Genomic DNA, 17,382 nt, shown 5'->3' with positions numbered 1-17,382 from the left:
ACTTAAACATTTTTTAAGATTCCATTTTGATTTATCTATAATGTTCTGGATATCTTTTTGTGTAGGTTTCTTAGTTGTTGCTATAGGTACTACATTATATATACATAACTTACCATAGTCTGCTGGGTTCACTGTCCTAGTTCAAGTGCTGTGTATAGAAACTGTACCTCCCTTTATATCGCTTTGCCCTTGCGCATAATATACTGTCTTAATGATTTCCTCTATACACATTTCAAACCACATCAGGCGTGGTATAATTTCTGCTTCTATAATCAAATAGAATTTAGAAATATCACTCAGGAAAGTCTGTTGTATTTACCCACAGTTTTGCTTGCTATGCTCTTTTATCCTTCTGGATGTTGTAAAGTTCCTTTTTTCATTGTTTTCTTTCTGTTTAGAGAATTTCACTTAGACATTCTTTTGGATAAGTCTCTTAGTTCTCCTTGTTAGAATATCTTGATTTACCCTTCATTCCTGAAGGATATTTTTTCTGGATATAGAATTATAAACTGATACTTCTTTCCATCAGAACTTGCTAATGTTGTCACATGTCCCTCCAGGCTTTATGCCTCCTGATGAGAAATGTCAGGGAATTGTTTTCTCTGTGTAAATAAGGCATCACTTTTCTCTTGTTGCTTTTAGTATGTTTTCCCTATAGTTTTTACAAGTTTGATGTCTCAGTGTGAATTCTGTTGGTTTTATCCTACCTAAAACTCACTCACCTTCTTGAATCTGTATGGTGTGTCTACCAAAGTCGGAGGTGGGGTTCAGCCTTTATTTCTTCAAGTATATTTTCAACACTGCCCTCTTTATCTTTTACTTTCAAGAAAAAAAATCTTAAATCTTTTATTATATTCCCATAAGTACCTGAGGATACCTCTACTTATTTCTGGGATTTTAACTGGGATTATACTGAATCTATAGATTAAGTGGAGAAAAACAGACATCTTGACATTATTCTATCCATGAACATTAAATATCACTCCACTTATTTAGCTCTTCTTTGATTTCATTCATCAGAGTTTTATCATCCTCTCCATATAGATATTTATTATAATTAGTATTATGATTAATGCTGTCAGATACTAAAGTAATAGTATTTTTTGGAGCATTTACTATGTATTGGGCATTATATAGTAGTAAACATTCTACACATGGAGAGTCAAGTCCCAGATTTTACTTTTAAAATCAATTTAGTTTACTTTTTTATACATTCCTGCTATTCTGTTTCCCCTTTTCTCCATATATTCTAGAATTGAATTTTTCTATATTAATTATGGAATAAATTTTTTTATTTACACAATAAAGTAACAATTTACTCAGATTTAAAGTTAATATTTTAATCTGTTTTCAGAAGTTACCATCTCATTTCCTTCACTCAATGTCTTAAAAAGAATTCTACTCAGACTTAACAAGAAAATAGAAATAACAACATACACCTTTTTCAGGCCCTGAGAGTTACCTTGGCCATGAGGTAGCATAAGACAAGTAACTGTGACTAATAAAGAAGCCCAAGCAGACAGCACCTGAAAAGTAGAGCACTCAGAATGCCAAGGTACAATGAATGTGCAGAATGCAGACACTACAGTAAGAGATGCCCCCAAACTTTTAGAATATCTAAATGCAGATCTGACACTGAAAACTGTAACATGCTAAAATAAATAACAGGATCATATACTCAAGAAGTTTGAAAACATGTAATACTAAATAATAATAATATCTAGCATTATAAAATGCTTACTATGTGCTTGGTGCTTGTCTAAACACTTTACATATATATTAATTTATTAAATCCTCACAAGTTCATGTGATAGGTACTATTGTTAACACCATTTTACAGATGAACACACTAAACATTTTACTGATGCACACTAAACAAACATTTACAACATTTAAAATCATACATGTTAAAAAGCTTGGTTATTGAGATATTCTACACTGTATTCACAGTTTAATTTTAATTAACAAAATTTCACAAAACCCTTGAAAAAGGTTGCCAAAATACATCTATATTGTGAAGTAATTTAATTTTAATTTGTCAGACTTTTTCCCATTATGATATAGTTCAAAGTTAATATCAGAAGGGTAAAAGTCAGAGAACTTGGAATATTTACATAACAGAACCACCTGGGCCTAAAGCAGCACTCTGGATAGAACTTCAGAACCTATCAGAACAAAAAAACCAGTGCTGTGAGATGTTCCATGACATCTGCTGACATATATGTTGGGATAAGGACCAAATTAGAGCTGCAATATCAGTTTTGTGCTACCAGTGCTATAAAAGCATGTGATAACAAAAAAACAGAAAAGTTCTCCTTTTTGCTACAAAAAATTTACCTTCTCACCTGCCCCATAAATGCTAACATAGAGCTCAGTCAGTTTGGAGAATGTGATGGAATAATCTTAGGAACCTGTCATGACGTATTATCATTCTTGTAGTGCTCAGTGACCCACTCTCCAGATCTCAATATTTGACCACTAAATGACTCTTGCTTTGTCATTCATTCAGTCTATCAGTATAATGACCTGTACCTGCTTTGTATTGCTCTTCATTACCATTTGCAGAATAATATAAAATATAGAGTCCTAATAACATAATGAAAACACAATAGCATGACTTTTAAATAGCAACTATATCAACTTCAGAATTTCATCTATATAAAGTCCCAGACTTAATGTGTACTTACAACCAATTGCATTGAGAAATCATGACATTATCTTTTTCATAAGATAAAGATAAATTCTTCCATATATTCTTTTTAATTCATTTGGAAATATTAGGAGACAAACCACAAAATGATTAGAGAGGCTGACAAAAGCAAAAGAGAGAGAGTCGGAGTGCAAGCTGTAGGCAGCAGAGAGAGGATGCTGCTGTTGCAAATGTCAAAGAACAAAATACACTTCTTGATGGTGATGGGCACAACCTAAGGTTTAAACCCTTTTTTCCATCAGTGGGAACAAAGTGCATGGGCTGACCGCCAGAACTTTCCCAGATGTATGTAGTACGGTTCCAAGGAGACAAAGACATTGCTAAATAAGGAATCACACAAACTATATCTGCAAAAAGAGAAGTCTTTCTCTGTGGCTATGGGAGAAGAGACTGGCTAGCACCATTGATTGGAACAAAATAAAGAAGGCAAGTAAGAGAAAAATCTAACAGCCAAAAAAAGGACACTCACAAGAAAAATATTGCTACAGAGTACATGAAAATCATAACAAATACTTCACCATTAATTAATAAAACTAATTATGTAATCAACTCTAACTTGGGATTTACAAAAAAATACATAATCATAAAATTTTATTGACTAGAAAGATAACGACTAAACTAGTATAATCAATCACTCACCTCTGATTCATATTTTAGTTTTTCTTCTTTTGAAATACATGCAAATTCGTTTTTCTGGAGTTCAAATTCTGATTTGAGAAATGTATGTTCATAGCGAAGCTTATTATATTCAGCTCTATACTTCTCAACTTCCTAAATTAAAAGGAGACTGCAATTTATCACAAATTTATAAATGAAATTTGTTATTTACTCCAAAAAACTTTTGCAAATATAATTTTACATTCCATTACAGTCACAGCAATTCTAAAAGTAAAAAAAATAAGCTACACAGAAGTATAAGTAAGTAAACCTTGGAAAAGTCTGCTATATACAGCATGAGTACACTCCTGAGAAGGTACCAATAAAACCAACTACCATTCAGTTAACTTTATTTCCTCACCCATTCTCATAATAAAAATGTATAGCATTTCAAAAGTCTTGACCTCTGAACTTAAATAATATTTGAGAAAAAAACACCCTTTAAAATATAACTGGATTAGGCCCTGGCCGGTTGGCTCAGCGGTAGAGCGTCGGCCTGGTGTGCGGGGGACCCGGGTTCGATTCCCGGCCAGGGCACATAGGAGGAGCATCCATTTGCTTCTCCACACCCCCCCTTCCTCTCTGTCTCTCTCTTCCCCTCCCGCAGCCAAGGCTCCATTGGAGCAAAGATGGCCCGGGCGCTGGGGATGGCTCCTTGGCCTCTGCCCCAGGCGCTAGAGTGGCTCTGGTCGCAGCAGAGCGACGCCCCGGAGGGGCAGAGCGTCGCCCCTGGTGGGCGTGCCGGGTGGATCCCGGTCAGGCACGTGCGGGAGTCTGTCTGACTGTCTCTCCCCATTTCCAGCTTCAGAAAACTACAAAAAAAAAGAATATATGAAACACCAACTCTCTTAACTAACCAGGAACACATTCACTACTCCAACTCCACTTCCTACCACTACGAAAGTTGCTGGCATTCTGAATCTCAGTAACAACTAGAACAGAAAGATGAAGGAGCCATGATTTCAACATATACAAAAAAATTAATAAAGAGGCCTCCTAAAATACTCAGTTCCCTGGAAATCTTCAGTTGAAAGACCTCTTCTAAGCCAGTTTACAAACCAAGGAAATGTGTTTTGTGATTTTATTAAGACAGAGTTTGTTGATATTTTAAAAAAATGTTTTTACTTAACTTGATCACCTACCTGAGGTCTAAGTGATTTTATTTATATCCAAAAATTAAACCTACTTCTGTATCATAATGCTTTGATTATCCATTAGGAGAATATTCAAAAAGGACGTTATCAAGGCAGTAAGTCATTTATAAAACAGGATCCACAGTTGTTTTTGTGCAATGGCAACATCACTAGACAAACAACTTCCCAAAGGGGTCCATTTTGAAGGGACTATATTCATTTGTATGTTTAAGGCCCAGTATATTTATAAAGTAAGGCAGCATAAAATGTCTAGTACAGTACCTAATATACTTAATATCTATCTTTTCTGCCCCCTTTATTAAATATTTAGTCATATTACACCAAGGTTTCATATAAGGAGACTAATCTCAATCTGAAGGAAAATTGTACCAAATTTTTACTTTTCTGAGGTTTCATGAAATTCATTCTTTCAACAAATATTAATTGAGTACCTATTGTATGCTAGGAACTGTTCTAGGAAGTTGGAATGTAACAGTGAGCAAAACAGATAAGGTTCCTCTTCTCATGCAACTTACATTCCTAGAAGAAGTAAAATAGAATATAAAAATATAAATGCAATGAATATTACACAGCATATCAGAAGACAGTAAGAACTAGAGAAATAAGAATGTAAAGCAGGGTAAATGGAGATGCAAAGGTCTAAAGAGTGATGGAAAACGCAAGCTGCAATATTGAGGGAAGAAGCTGGTCAAAAGAGGCCTCATTGAGAAAGGGATGTTGAGAAGTTGGCCAAGAGATATCTGAAAGGAGAATGTTCAAGACAAAAGCAAGAGCTAGAGCAAAGACTCTTGAACTGCACCATTTCTGAACGCCAAAGAAACCTCAAAGAGGCCCTGGCCGGTTGGCTCAGTGGTAGAGCATCGGCCTGGCGTGCAGGGATCCCGGGTTCGATTCCTGGCCAGGGCACACAGGAGAAGCACCCATCTGCTTCTCCACCCCTCCCCCTTCCTTCCTCTCTGTCTCTCTCTTCCCCTCCCGCAGCCAAGGCTCCACTGGAGCAAAGTTTGCCCAGGCACTGAGGATGGCTCTATGGCCTCTGCCTCAGGCGCTAGAATGGCTCTGATTGCGGCAGAGCGACACCCCAAGTTGGGTGAAGCATCGCCCCCTGGTGGGCATACCGGGTGGATCCCCGTCGGGCGCATGCGGGAGTATGTCTGACTGTCTCCCCGTTTCCAGCTTTGGAAAAGTGAAAAAAAAAAAAAAAAGAAAAGAAACCTCAAAGAGGAGACATAGATGGAGAAAAGGAAATCAGAGGTAGGGTCTCAGCCTGTGTAGCCTGAAAGACTACTACTGTAAGGGTTCTGAGTAAGGGAAGCTAGTGCAGGGCTTTTGGGCAGGGCAATGATGCTTTTCATCAAGCTTTCCACAGTCACATGAAGATAAATGTATAGTTCTTTCTGCATAAATTACTTACTTCATCCAGACTCCTAAAACGCTCTCTCATTGGAGTTTCTAATTCTTGTTGTATTTGGGCTCTTAACAATTCCAAGTTTTGTGGAGTTACCTAGTATGTAGAGAAATACAAACAATTCTAAATATGAAATCACAAAAATTAAATCAAGAATTTGCCAAATTTCAAAGACTCTCTCCTAATTATGACAATAAAATGTAATTCATAGAAATTTTACAATATACCTAATTTTACTATATATACAGAAGAACCATCATTTGAAACGATAATTTAAGAAACTCAATTTCAGGCTCTCTGAAATGTAAAAATTCTATTAACACGAGATAAAGACAGTCACTATTTTATCATTGTGATTGTTGGAGATAATTATGTTGGCAGCTAACATTATCATGTTGGATACAACAGGTGAGAGTCTCTATTTTCTAAAGCTAGCAAAATAAAGGTACAATAATTTGGTACATCACAGAGAATTCTTCAAACTTGTTTTCCATCAGAAAAGGCTGATTTTCACACTGATTGCCAAAACTAATTTAATTTAGGCTTCTCTCTGTTTTATATTCCTTTATAAAACCCATCTTTGAAATAGTAAATATTTTAATAAGCTCCTTAAAGGGCACACACAGTCTTGACTCACCATGGAGTTCCCAACACCTAGCACTACTTGCCTGGCTCCAGGAACCACTCGATTATTATTTCTTGAATAAACAAATATTGGTTGTAAAAATAAAAAAAAGTTTTAAACACTAGTTTTCTTTTATATTCACTTCTGAAAACTAAAACTACTATTCAGTTTAATTCATTCATTTATTCATCAATTTACAAACTTCCAAACATTTTACTGAATGCCTACTACATATAAAGCATTGTGCAACATACTATTATCTACATAACATACTGCTTTAAATATCTTACACTCTTTAATCCTTATAACAATCCACAATAGAGATACATTATCATCCCCTTCTTGCAAAATTGAAGCACACACAGAGTAACTTTTTAAAGATCACAAAAATTCACAGCAAGCATGTCTCTCCCATAAGGCCAAACTCTCTTGTGAAAAATAACGTATACATACAAATAGCTTTTTAAAACAGGCAATATAGGCCTACCAGACAGGTAAAGACAGATAGAAAAGGTATTAAGGGGAGAAAGAATGGTTCGTCAAAGGAATAGGCAAACTAAAGCTTAGATAAAACCCAAATCCAAAGAATGGATAAAATTTTAAATTCCCTGGGGAGAAAAACGATCCTCAAAAGTAACCTAAAGCATTTTGGGTAGGACACACTAAGCACCACAGGAAGTTTAGAATCCTGGGTCCCTGTGCATTGACACTGGACCTGGCTGGCAACAAATGAAAAAGAGGAGGAGGCCACAAAGTGGAAGGTTCCTGAATATCAGGTTCATGCTATTATAATTTACTCAGTCTTCAAAAGAATTTACTTTTAAAAAAATGTTTTTATTTAAAATTAATAAATATAAAGAAAGAAAGAAATAATTCAAACAAAATAAAATATAAAAAAAATGATATCCTCTTCACACTTCAGTCATATTTCCCTCTTAGGAAGCAAAAACTGTTCACAATTTCTTACGCAGCCTTCTTAAAACATCTGTAGATATTTAAGCAAAAACACCACTTATAAATTTTACATAAAAAAAGCATACTAAACACTTTTGTACCTTGCTTATTCATGGAAGATTTTTAAGCTTAAGAATGGAATCACCATACATATACATATTTTAGGAAGAAGATGAATCAAAGGTTTTGAGAATTGGTAGCTTTAGGAGGAGAAGCACAGAACTGAGAAACCAGACGGAAAGCTTTTGTTAAAATCTGGTTTATGATGTCAAGAAATCCTGATGATACTATTAAGAGTCCAAACTGAGGAGCAGTGGTAATTGAAAAATAAGATTAATAAGTGAACTTTTTAATTATTATTATTTAAGTGAGAGGAGAGGAGATAGACTCCCACATGCATCCGGACCAGGATCTACCCTAGCAACCTGTTTGGGGCTGATGCTCTGCCCCTCTGGGGCCCAAGTTTGCAATCAAACTATTTTTAGCGCCTGAGATAGAAGCTGCATGGAGTCATCCTCAGCTCCCAGGGTCAACACACTTGAATCAAATGTAGGAAGGAAAGAGAGAGAGAAGGGGGAGGGAAGGAGAAGCAGATTGTTGTTCCTCCTGTGTGCCTTGACTAGGAATCGAACCGGGGACTTCCACAAGCTGGGTCAACACCCTACCACCAAGTCAACTGGCCAGGGCCAGTAAACTTTTCAGTCCTGTTTCAAACAAACCAATTTTAAAAATAAACACGCAAAGCAAAACTGCAGGAAATCTGAACAAAGATATAATATTAAGAAAGATTATTCCTTAAGTACTTTTAGCTATGGTAATGCTACTGTGGCAATTAAAAGAGGGATTGCTTTGTATATAATAGAGATAAATGTTACCAAATAGAAAGAGTTCAATCTATCCAGCACTAGTAGAGCCAAACACTAAATGTCAAGAATTGTAGTGAAGAGAGATTGGCTATTAGCACCACCCAGGAGAATGAGAAACTATCAAAATCCCAAAATCCTTAATGGATTAGACAGAGTGTTATAAAGCAAAAATCACAAGTCATCATGAGTAAGGGCTTGAGGGCACTGGTCTTGGTCAGGCACGGCCAACATACAGCCCGCGGGCTGGATCCGGCCTGCACAATGAGTTTATGCGGCCTGCGATTACATTTTTAATATTCTCTGCTACTTTAAAATCTCAGCTACTCAGAAACAGAAGCATCTTTGATTATTGGAAATTGAGATATTTAAGAAGATAATGATACGCAGAAAAGAATTCCACGTGTGACTAATCTAGAGTTAACTTCCAATAATTGGTCGAATGAATTTGCAGTACTTTTTTTTTTTTTAATTCCATTATAAAGATTTACAACTTTTGTACTCATCTGTACTCGATATGAACTGTTTGACATTTAGTGGCAATGTGAAACCCATAGTCTTTTAGGTGGAGTTTGCCAGTGTGCACCCAAAGTCAAACAATCCGTTATTTTTGTGGTCAAGTGTGCTGAATCAAGTGGCATTGTAGCATATACAATAGCTGCAGTTGATAACTGAAAACGTGTCCAGGCTGTTTATAAAATGAAATAATTGTTTTATTTGCGATATAACCCCTTCAAGTTCATTCTATTAATTAAATATTATTTCGATTGACTGCAATACAGTTTGGATATTCATACGGTATGTAATTATATTTTTATTAAAATAATATTGTTTTCACTCACATTTATTCATAAACAAATTACATAATAAAATTTTGTTTACTTAAACGAATTGTTTTTGTATTTACATTTTTTTAATTTTAATATTTCGTCCAGCCTGTGAAAACACTTTTCTTTCTAATCTGGCCCAGGGACAAAAACTGTTGGCCACGCCTGGTCTTGTGATTAGTCAAGACTGAGGTAAGGATAGTAAATCATAATTCGAGGTCTTGAAATAGGCTTCTTAGTCTTTTGGTCTGGTCTCATGATGATGTGGCCAGGGGAATCACTGGACTTGGGGTTCAGGAGCTGATACACAGCTTAACCATGATATTATCTTTAGCTTAACACAAACCCGCATTTTGTGACCCTTAGTTAAGGTGGTCATTGTTTCTGACTTCCGCAAGGAGTTAATGACTACTAAGGGAGAGGGCTCAGGCTTACAGGGCATGCTGCGAAAAATGAATACAGGACTAAGCCACATATTAAATCAGGACCCTTGGTTTCAGTTGGTTATTCATTTTGCGGGCAGAAAAACATCTTAACAATGCATGTTACTAGGTTACCCTGATGTGCAGGAGTCGAAGCTATGTGTCTTGTGACTCTTTCGCATTGTATGATATTATTATTTCTGCTCTCTGGGTTATTTATTTTCTCCCCCGAATCTAACAGGCCCTAGGCTAAGCTATTTCTATAATGATTAACAGGGTGCTATGCTATTTCCTCCTTGTGGCTGTTAGTCCAAACTAACATACAAACTTTTTTTTTAATATTTTCTGACAGCTCATAACTCCTCAGCTTCATATATACTAAAATATTTAGGGTTAAAATAATATGATTTGCTTCAAAATAATCCATAGGGGTTAAGGGAGAAAGTTGACAGTGAAGGGGTGTCTCAGAGACCTTAATCACTGATGCTGGGTAATAAGCATGTGAGATGGATCACACCATATACTCTCTCTACAGGAAGTACTCATTTAATGTCTTCAGTAGGTTCTTGGAAACTGCAACTAAGCAAAACAACATAACAAAACCAATTTTACCACAGGTTAATATAAATAAAAGGTAAGTTCCCATAGCGTAGTTCTCGTCACAAAACATCATCAAACTTCTAAATAAAGAACAAAAACACTTCTAATATTAAACAATGAAATAAACATGAGCTATACATACATTTAAAACAGATGTATAAAAACAAAATAATAATTTTCCAACTGGCTTATTACAGTTGAGGGTTGCAGCTGGCTGAAGCCTAGCCTGGCAGTGCAGGGCGCCAGGCAGAAAGCCACCCTGGACAGAAGGCCGTCTCCTCGCAGGGCGCGCTCACACAATGCCCTCACTCAGACTGGGACTATGAAGACACACCAATTCACCTCACATGTATATCTTCTGAATGTGGCAGGAAACAACAGTCCACAAAGAAAACCCACTCAGACACGGGAAAAGGAGCAAACTCTAGGTAAACAATGGCCTCAGCCAGGAAGCAATTCCTTTTCTCATCAATGTTGAATAAAATGTTATTCACCATTCAAGAATCTTTTGTACTTTTCCGCTTGTTTGATATTTCCATAATTGAAAGTTAACTTAAAAATAAAAGTGCTTCTATATCCTGAAAAATGCTTCCACTCCCTGCCTGAAACAAAAGAATGAACAAAAATAAAACAAGTTTTCAAGACACTGGACATAATAAAGTGACAAAGATCCCTAAAAGACAGAAAAAAAGGTGAGCTTTGTGAAAGCTTCCAAGTCATGACACAGGAAGAGATACACAGGCAAAGTCTAATGGACTCGCTAACATGAGGAGTGGGAACTGAGAATCCAGGAAGACTAGTATGGCTAGTACAAGACAGGGTAGCAGAGAGGAGGGTGGCACAGAAAGAAAGTTATGAAGATCTGCAAAACGGCCCTCTCAACTCACTTAACAGAGTACTGATCAGCACATACATGTACGAGAAATATCTAAGGCCTGGAAAAGAGCCACCTAAAAGGATTAGAGGCACAACTACCCACAATTCATACAGAGCTATGAATATTTCCTTTTCCTAAAGCCAGACTGAAAAGACTTCAATTCACAGAGGAATTAGTACAGTACTTAGAAGGGTCTTGACAGGAGGAAATAATGAGCACTAAACACTAATCTGCTCCCACTTAATAAATCTTAAAAGCAAGATCCAGAAAGATGAAACTGTTTCCAGGTAACTGTGTTCCATAACAAAATTCAGGAATATTTATCAGAATATAAACATATGTAGCACTCAGCACAGTAAAATGTACAATGTCTAGCATCCAATTAGAATTTATCGTGCATGGAAAAAATAGGAAAAAATTACCACAATAAATAGGAAAAGAAAATCAACCAGCCAGAACCAACCCAGACATGATACAGATGTCAGAATTAGCAAAGACATTAAAATAGTTATTATAACTGAGTCCCATATGTTCAAAAGCCAGATAAAGGATTAAACAGATTAAGCAGAGATAAGAAAGATAAGAAAACACCAAAATTAGACTTCAAGATAAAAACTACAATATCTGATGCCTCACCAGTGGTGGCACAGTAGACAAAGTGTCCACCCAGAATGCTGGGATTGCTCATTCTAAACCCCAAGGTTGCTGGCTCTGAGTGCAGGCTCATCAGTAAAGGATTGCTGGTTTGAGCAGGGGAATCATCCACACAATCCCAAAGCTTGCCAGCTGGTGCCCAAAGATTGCTGGCATGAAAAGCTCAAAGTCGCTGGCTTGAGCAAGGGGAAATTGGCTCACCCTGGTCAAGGCATATACAAGAAGCAATCAAATTCACAACTAAAGTGAAAGCAATTACTAGATGATGCTTCTCACCTTCTCTCCCTGTCTCTCTCTGTCTCAAAAAGAAAAAAATAAACAACAACAAAAATCACAATATTTGAGATGAAAAATACACTGTATGGAATTAATGGCAGATTAAGCAACACAGAAGAGAAGATCAGTAAACTTGAAGACATGACAACAGAAACTATCCAAAATGAAAGAAGACAAAAAAAGATTAAAAATAAATAGAACATCAGTGAGCTATGGGAGAAATTTAAGTGGCCTAACACAAATCCCCAAAGGAGATGAAAGAGGAGGCAAGAGAAACATTTTAAGATGTCCAAAATTTTTCAAAACTTCACAAAAAACTATAAACCCACAGACCCATGAAGCTCAATAAACCCCAACAACCATAAAAATGAAAAAAGTACAATGGCATGTCAATCAAATAACTCAAATCGGTAATAAAGAGAAAACCTTAAGAGCAGTCAACGTGAAAAAACACTGCATACACAGAACAAAGGTAAAAATAACAGCAAAGTTCTTATATGAAACAACATAAAATAAGATAGTTCAACAACATATTTAAAAGAGTGGGGTGGGGGACCTATCAACATAAAATTAAATATTCAGCAACATAGCTTTAAATAAATATTCTTAGCTATATAAAAGCTGAACATTTTTCTCACTAGTATATCTGCACTACAAAAAATATTTAATTCTGAATTTTTATCAATTCAAACTGGACTTTCCTTCAATTATCTGAATAGGAAGTATTATTTAAATAGGAATAGGTAAACAAATACAAATTCACACAAAATAACAGTTTCATGGCTAACCCCTACATGTAGCAAAAATCTAGACTATAAGAAAGAAAATTTTATCACCAAACTACTTACTTCCTTCCACTAAATATCTGACCATTTTTACATTAATTCTCAAATATATTTTCTTACCTTCTGCTTCATATCTTCCAATTCTTTAGTTTTCTGTAATAATTCCTCTTTTAGTTCTTCACACAACAGCTGAAATTTTTCCTGGTTAATTTCCTTTTCATTTAATAGGTGCTTGAGTTCATTTTGTAACTCTGTGTACTCTAACTGCAACCTGATTTAAAAAAAAAAAATCAATTTTAAGTGTGTCCTTTGCTTTCTAACTCTATTACTTTTTATATAAAATGAACCAATACTACAGAAGAAAACTAATTATTATATTCAATTAAAATTGCAAATATCTTTTCTTTTATAGAGTTTCATTTAATTATTAACACCATAGTTTATGAATGCAATTTTACTTTGAGGGGAAAAAATTTAGCCCACAGATACATTTAATTTTATCTCTTTAAAAATAAGACTTTTTATAAATTCATAACCCACTTGATATTATGCTTAATTCTGAATAAAGTATTTTTAAAGCAAAAAATGTGCTGTATTAAAAAGGTCTTAAATGTGTATATACTGCAAAAAAAGAAATTATATTGTATGTTCCAAACAAACATTCAAAAAAAATTTTTAAATCAAACCCTTCACCACCAAATGCATGTAATTTACCTTGTGTGTTCTTCTTTCAAAGCCTGATAATTACTTTTATGATGTTCACATCGCAACCTCTCTTCAATTAACATTTTGTGTAACTCAGGGTGAGAACCTGTCAGCCCACTATCTCCACCAGGAGGATAAATGGTGGGAACAGTGTCCATATTGGTAAGTAAGCTGACAACCATGTAAAAGTAAGTTAGTTCTGACTTTATTGTCTTTAGTTTTCTTTCCAAGGTTATTTTCCACTTCCTTCTTGCTAAGACAGGATCTTGGGAGACTAAATTATATCTGCACAGAGAAATAAACTTAATTAACAATCAATGAATTCCTTCAGTGTTATGTATTTTTAATGTTATTATTCTCTTTTATCATTTCTATAATAAACCAGACTTTCACATTTTTAACTGTACATAAACCAAAACTTGAAAATAAAGTAGAATAATACCATAACACATTTTCCTTACTTCCACACACAGTTTGCTTCAATTATTAACCTAACTAGAAATACTGACTTTTGTAGTTTGATATACTCCCAGATTCACAAACCCCATGCTTCCTGAAGCTACTGGGTTAAACTTCAAGGGTATAAACTCTGTATCCTGAAATCAGGGGAAAAGCCATTTGGGACTTGGTAAGTGGCTGGGGAGAATCACAGTCTTCACAAAAATGACCTTCAGTAACTATGTGTCTGATTAATGCTAGAAGAGTCTTTTATCTGACAGAAGGTGAACTACATATGGTAAGGCTGCAGATTCATTGGAGAAATCAGTCAATACATAAATATTGATCACCTCCTACATGTTATTCAGTGGGTTAAGAACAGGAATCTAAATAACCTCCTACTTCCCCAAAACACTGACACCAGATTATGACATAACTCTTTATCAAAAAGTAAAAATGGTGACAGTGTGTTCTTATTGTAATTAAAAATAATCTAATCAGAACTATTCTAGCCCTTTTAAGTTAATCTTTCTAAAAACGATTATATATATCGATATATATATACACAGATATATAAATATATCTATATATACCTATATATATGTTTTTTCTAATAGCATCTCCTTCAGTAAAGGTTACCATGAATCACCTTTCCCTACTAGACAATCTTTAGCCTATGCAAACTAACCACTAAATTACTAAGAATTGCTTGAAATACACCATTTCTGATAAATTAATGTGGTGTCTGCATATTACATTAGAAGACTTTTAAACTAAAATTGGGGTTGCTTTGGTTTCCTGTCAAATCATATTTTAATAGAGGGGAAAAGTCTTTCAAGGATACTCTATACTCCCTCGTCTTATGTGAAAGGTGCACCAGGACCGAGCCATACAAATGCTGAGTGCACTGTTTGTAGCAACAACCACAACATTGTTCCATCAACAGAACACATTTGCAAAAACTGACATGTAATTTCAATTCTGCTCTTTGATCCCAATTAATTTTAAAATAAAAATATTTTATTTTATTTATTTTTAAATGGTATTCAGTTTAGAGAGAGGAGAGAGAGAGAGAGAGACAGAGAGAGAAGGAGAGAGAAGGAGAGAGAAGGGGGAGGAGCAGAAAGCATCAACTCCCATTTTGTGTCTTAACCAGGCAAGCCCAGGATTTCAAACTGGTGACCTCAGCATTAAAATAAAAATATATAATAAACCTATCTCGTAGATTCTAATAACACCACCACAAGGCATTATAGGGTTTAATTTTAATTTTAATTAGCTAAAAGCTTAAACTACCTTGGAAAAATCCAGAGCTACTCTTTAGTTCCACTACTAGGGAAAGAGACATAGGATTTACAAGCTAAAATGAATACTTTATCTTCTTTGTTACAGTTAAATTGACAATAAAATAAATATTCTCACTGACTCCTACTTTAAAATGGTAGTTAAGTCCCCATGGAAATAAAATTCACTAAGATTTAAACATTAAAATTTTTTTAAATATTTATTTATTTTAGAGAGAGAGGAAGGGATAGAGAAAGAGAGAGAAACATTCACCTGTTCTGTATGCACCCTGCCAAGGGATTGAACCAGAAACCTTTGCACATCAGAACAATACTCTAACCAACCAAACTATCTGGCCAGGGCAAGATCTAAATAAACATTTTTGTAAAATAAAATAAAGTTAAAATTATTTATCATCTTCCCTTTTGGTACTAGAATCTACTAGACGTTTTCAGAATTTCACTAATTTCAGGCTCTTTCACAATCACAACCAGCATTACCTCATATCTAATTCTAGCTCCTACGCAAACATGTATTTTCCCAAACCAGAGGGATTTCTCTCCTGTTCCAAGATGATGTTTACAATTTCATTACTTTTCTATATGTTAATTTTAGTAACTAGCAAAACTAGAATACACTATTACACATCACCAGGAGGCACTACACCCAAGCACATGATATACTCCCCTCATTACATACACACATACAAATTAACAATTAAATTTGCATACACTCACACAAAAAAAATCAACTAACCTTTTTGAAGGTTACCTGTATCAAAATGATAAATCTACTTACACCTGGCCAATTCTAGTAATTTATTCCATGAAAGCAACTGGATGAGTACCAAAAAATAGTAACATAAAAAATTTCTTTGCAACATTGTTTTTAATTTAAAAAAGAAAAATCAGAAGCAACCTAAACTTCCATAAACAAAGGTAAGTCCATACAGTGCACTAAAAAGAATGTTACATCTGTCCCCACTGCCCCCACAGCAGAATAAAGACTATGAATGACAGATAAACACACATATATACTTATATAACTTGGTCAAATAATTTACACCAAGCTGATAATAGTGGTAATTTCTGGAGAAATAATAAAGGAGGACTCTCCCCCATAGGATAACTTGTTCCTTGTACTTTCATCATTTTATTGTTAATTTAATAATTACAAAAGAACTTTTCAGATAATGAACAATTCTACTCTCATCCTATATTCAAATTATCTTAAAACAAGTTCATCATCTTTGCTTTCAATCTTCCTTTAACCTGACTTTCCAGCTTCTGGTATTGATACTAGTATATAATGCTATCATTTATCCATATTTAACACCCCCAAAGTCTTATCTGGTCTCTCTCTCAACATCATATATATAAACACCAAATACTTTAAAATGCATTTCATTCTCTCCATTCCTACTTAACCACAAAAAAGTCAGGCTCTTATTATCCTATAACTTAATCCATTATTATTAGCACTTTATGTTATCTCTGCTTCCAATAGTTTCTCACTGTGGTCTACCCCACTGCTAGACTAATATTAAATTTTTCTTTCTTTTTTTTTCTTAGTGAGAATAGGGGAGATACAGAGATAGACTCCTGTGTATCCCTGACCAGGATCCACCCAGCAACCCCAGTCTGGGGCTGATGCTCTGCCCACCTGGGGCCCTAGCAAAGTGGCTAATTTTCGCATGAGGCAGAGGTTCAATGGAGCCATCCTCAGCACCTGGAGCCACTGTGCTCGAATCAATCAAGCCATGCTGTGGAAGAGGAAGAGGAAGAGGGAAAGAGGGAGAGAGGGAGAGAGGGAGAGAGGGAGAGAGGGAGAGAGAGAGGGAGAGAGAGAGGGAGAGAGGGAGAGAGAGAGGGGGAGAGAGAGAGAGAGAGAGAGAGAGAGAGAGAGGGAGGGAGGGAGAACGGGGCAGGAGAAGAAATAGATGGTCACCTCTCCAGTGTGTACTGACCGGGAATTGAATCTGGGGCTTCCACAGGCCTAGTCAATGCTCTAGCCGCTGAGCCAACCAGCCAGAGCAACATTCAAAATTTCCTATATACAAGACAAAGTCAAAACACTCCAGCATTTCAAGGCCCTCCACAATCAGTTCCAATCTACCTTGATTAGTCTCATTTCCTACCATCTG

The 17,382-nt window shown here is 35.5% G+C and overlaps 1 protein-coding gene across 4 annotated transcripts in view; it reads right to left on the bottom strand.

Annotated features, from left to right (window-relative positions):
* The window catches only part of CEP83 (centrosomal protein 83), a 104,644-nt gene that overhangs the window by 49,751 nt on the left and 37,511 nt on the right, over positions 1 to 17,382 (bottom strand). For 3 of the 4 annotated variants that reach the window (XM_066257742.1, XM_066257743.1, XM_066257741.1), the window contains 4 exons: positions 13,527 to 13,802; positions 12,933 to 13,083; positions 5,936 to 6,025; positions 3,350 to 3,481 (listed from right to left, as the gene is read on the bottom strand). In XM_066257742.1, the coding sequence (XP_066113839.1) occupies positions 3,350 to 3,481; positions 5,936 to 6,025; positions 12,933 to 13,083; positions 13,527 to 13,802 (649 nt within the window). The remainder of the gene's footprint in view (positions 1 to 3,349; positions 3,482 to 5,935; positions 6,026 to 12,932; positions 13,084 to 13,526; positions 13,803 to 17,382) is intronic. The other variant, XM_066257744.1, reaches the window with a different exon arrangement.

The sequence above is a fragment of the Saccopteryx bilineata genome, chromosome 2 (assembly GCF_036850765.1).
Source record: "Saccopteryx bilineata isolate mSacBil1 chromosome 2, mSacBil1_pri_phased_curated, whole genome shotgun sequence".
Lineage (NCBI taxonomy): Eukaryota > Metazoa > Chordata > Mammalia > Chiroptera > Emballonuridae > Saccopteryx > Saccopteryx bilineata.
Note: the sequence above shows the minus strand (reverse complement) of the source record. Positions and strands in the feature narration are given on the sequence as shown.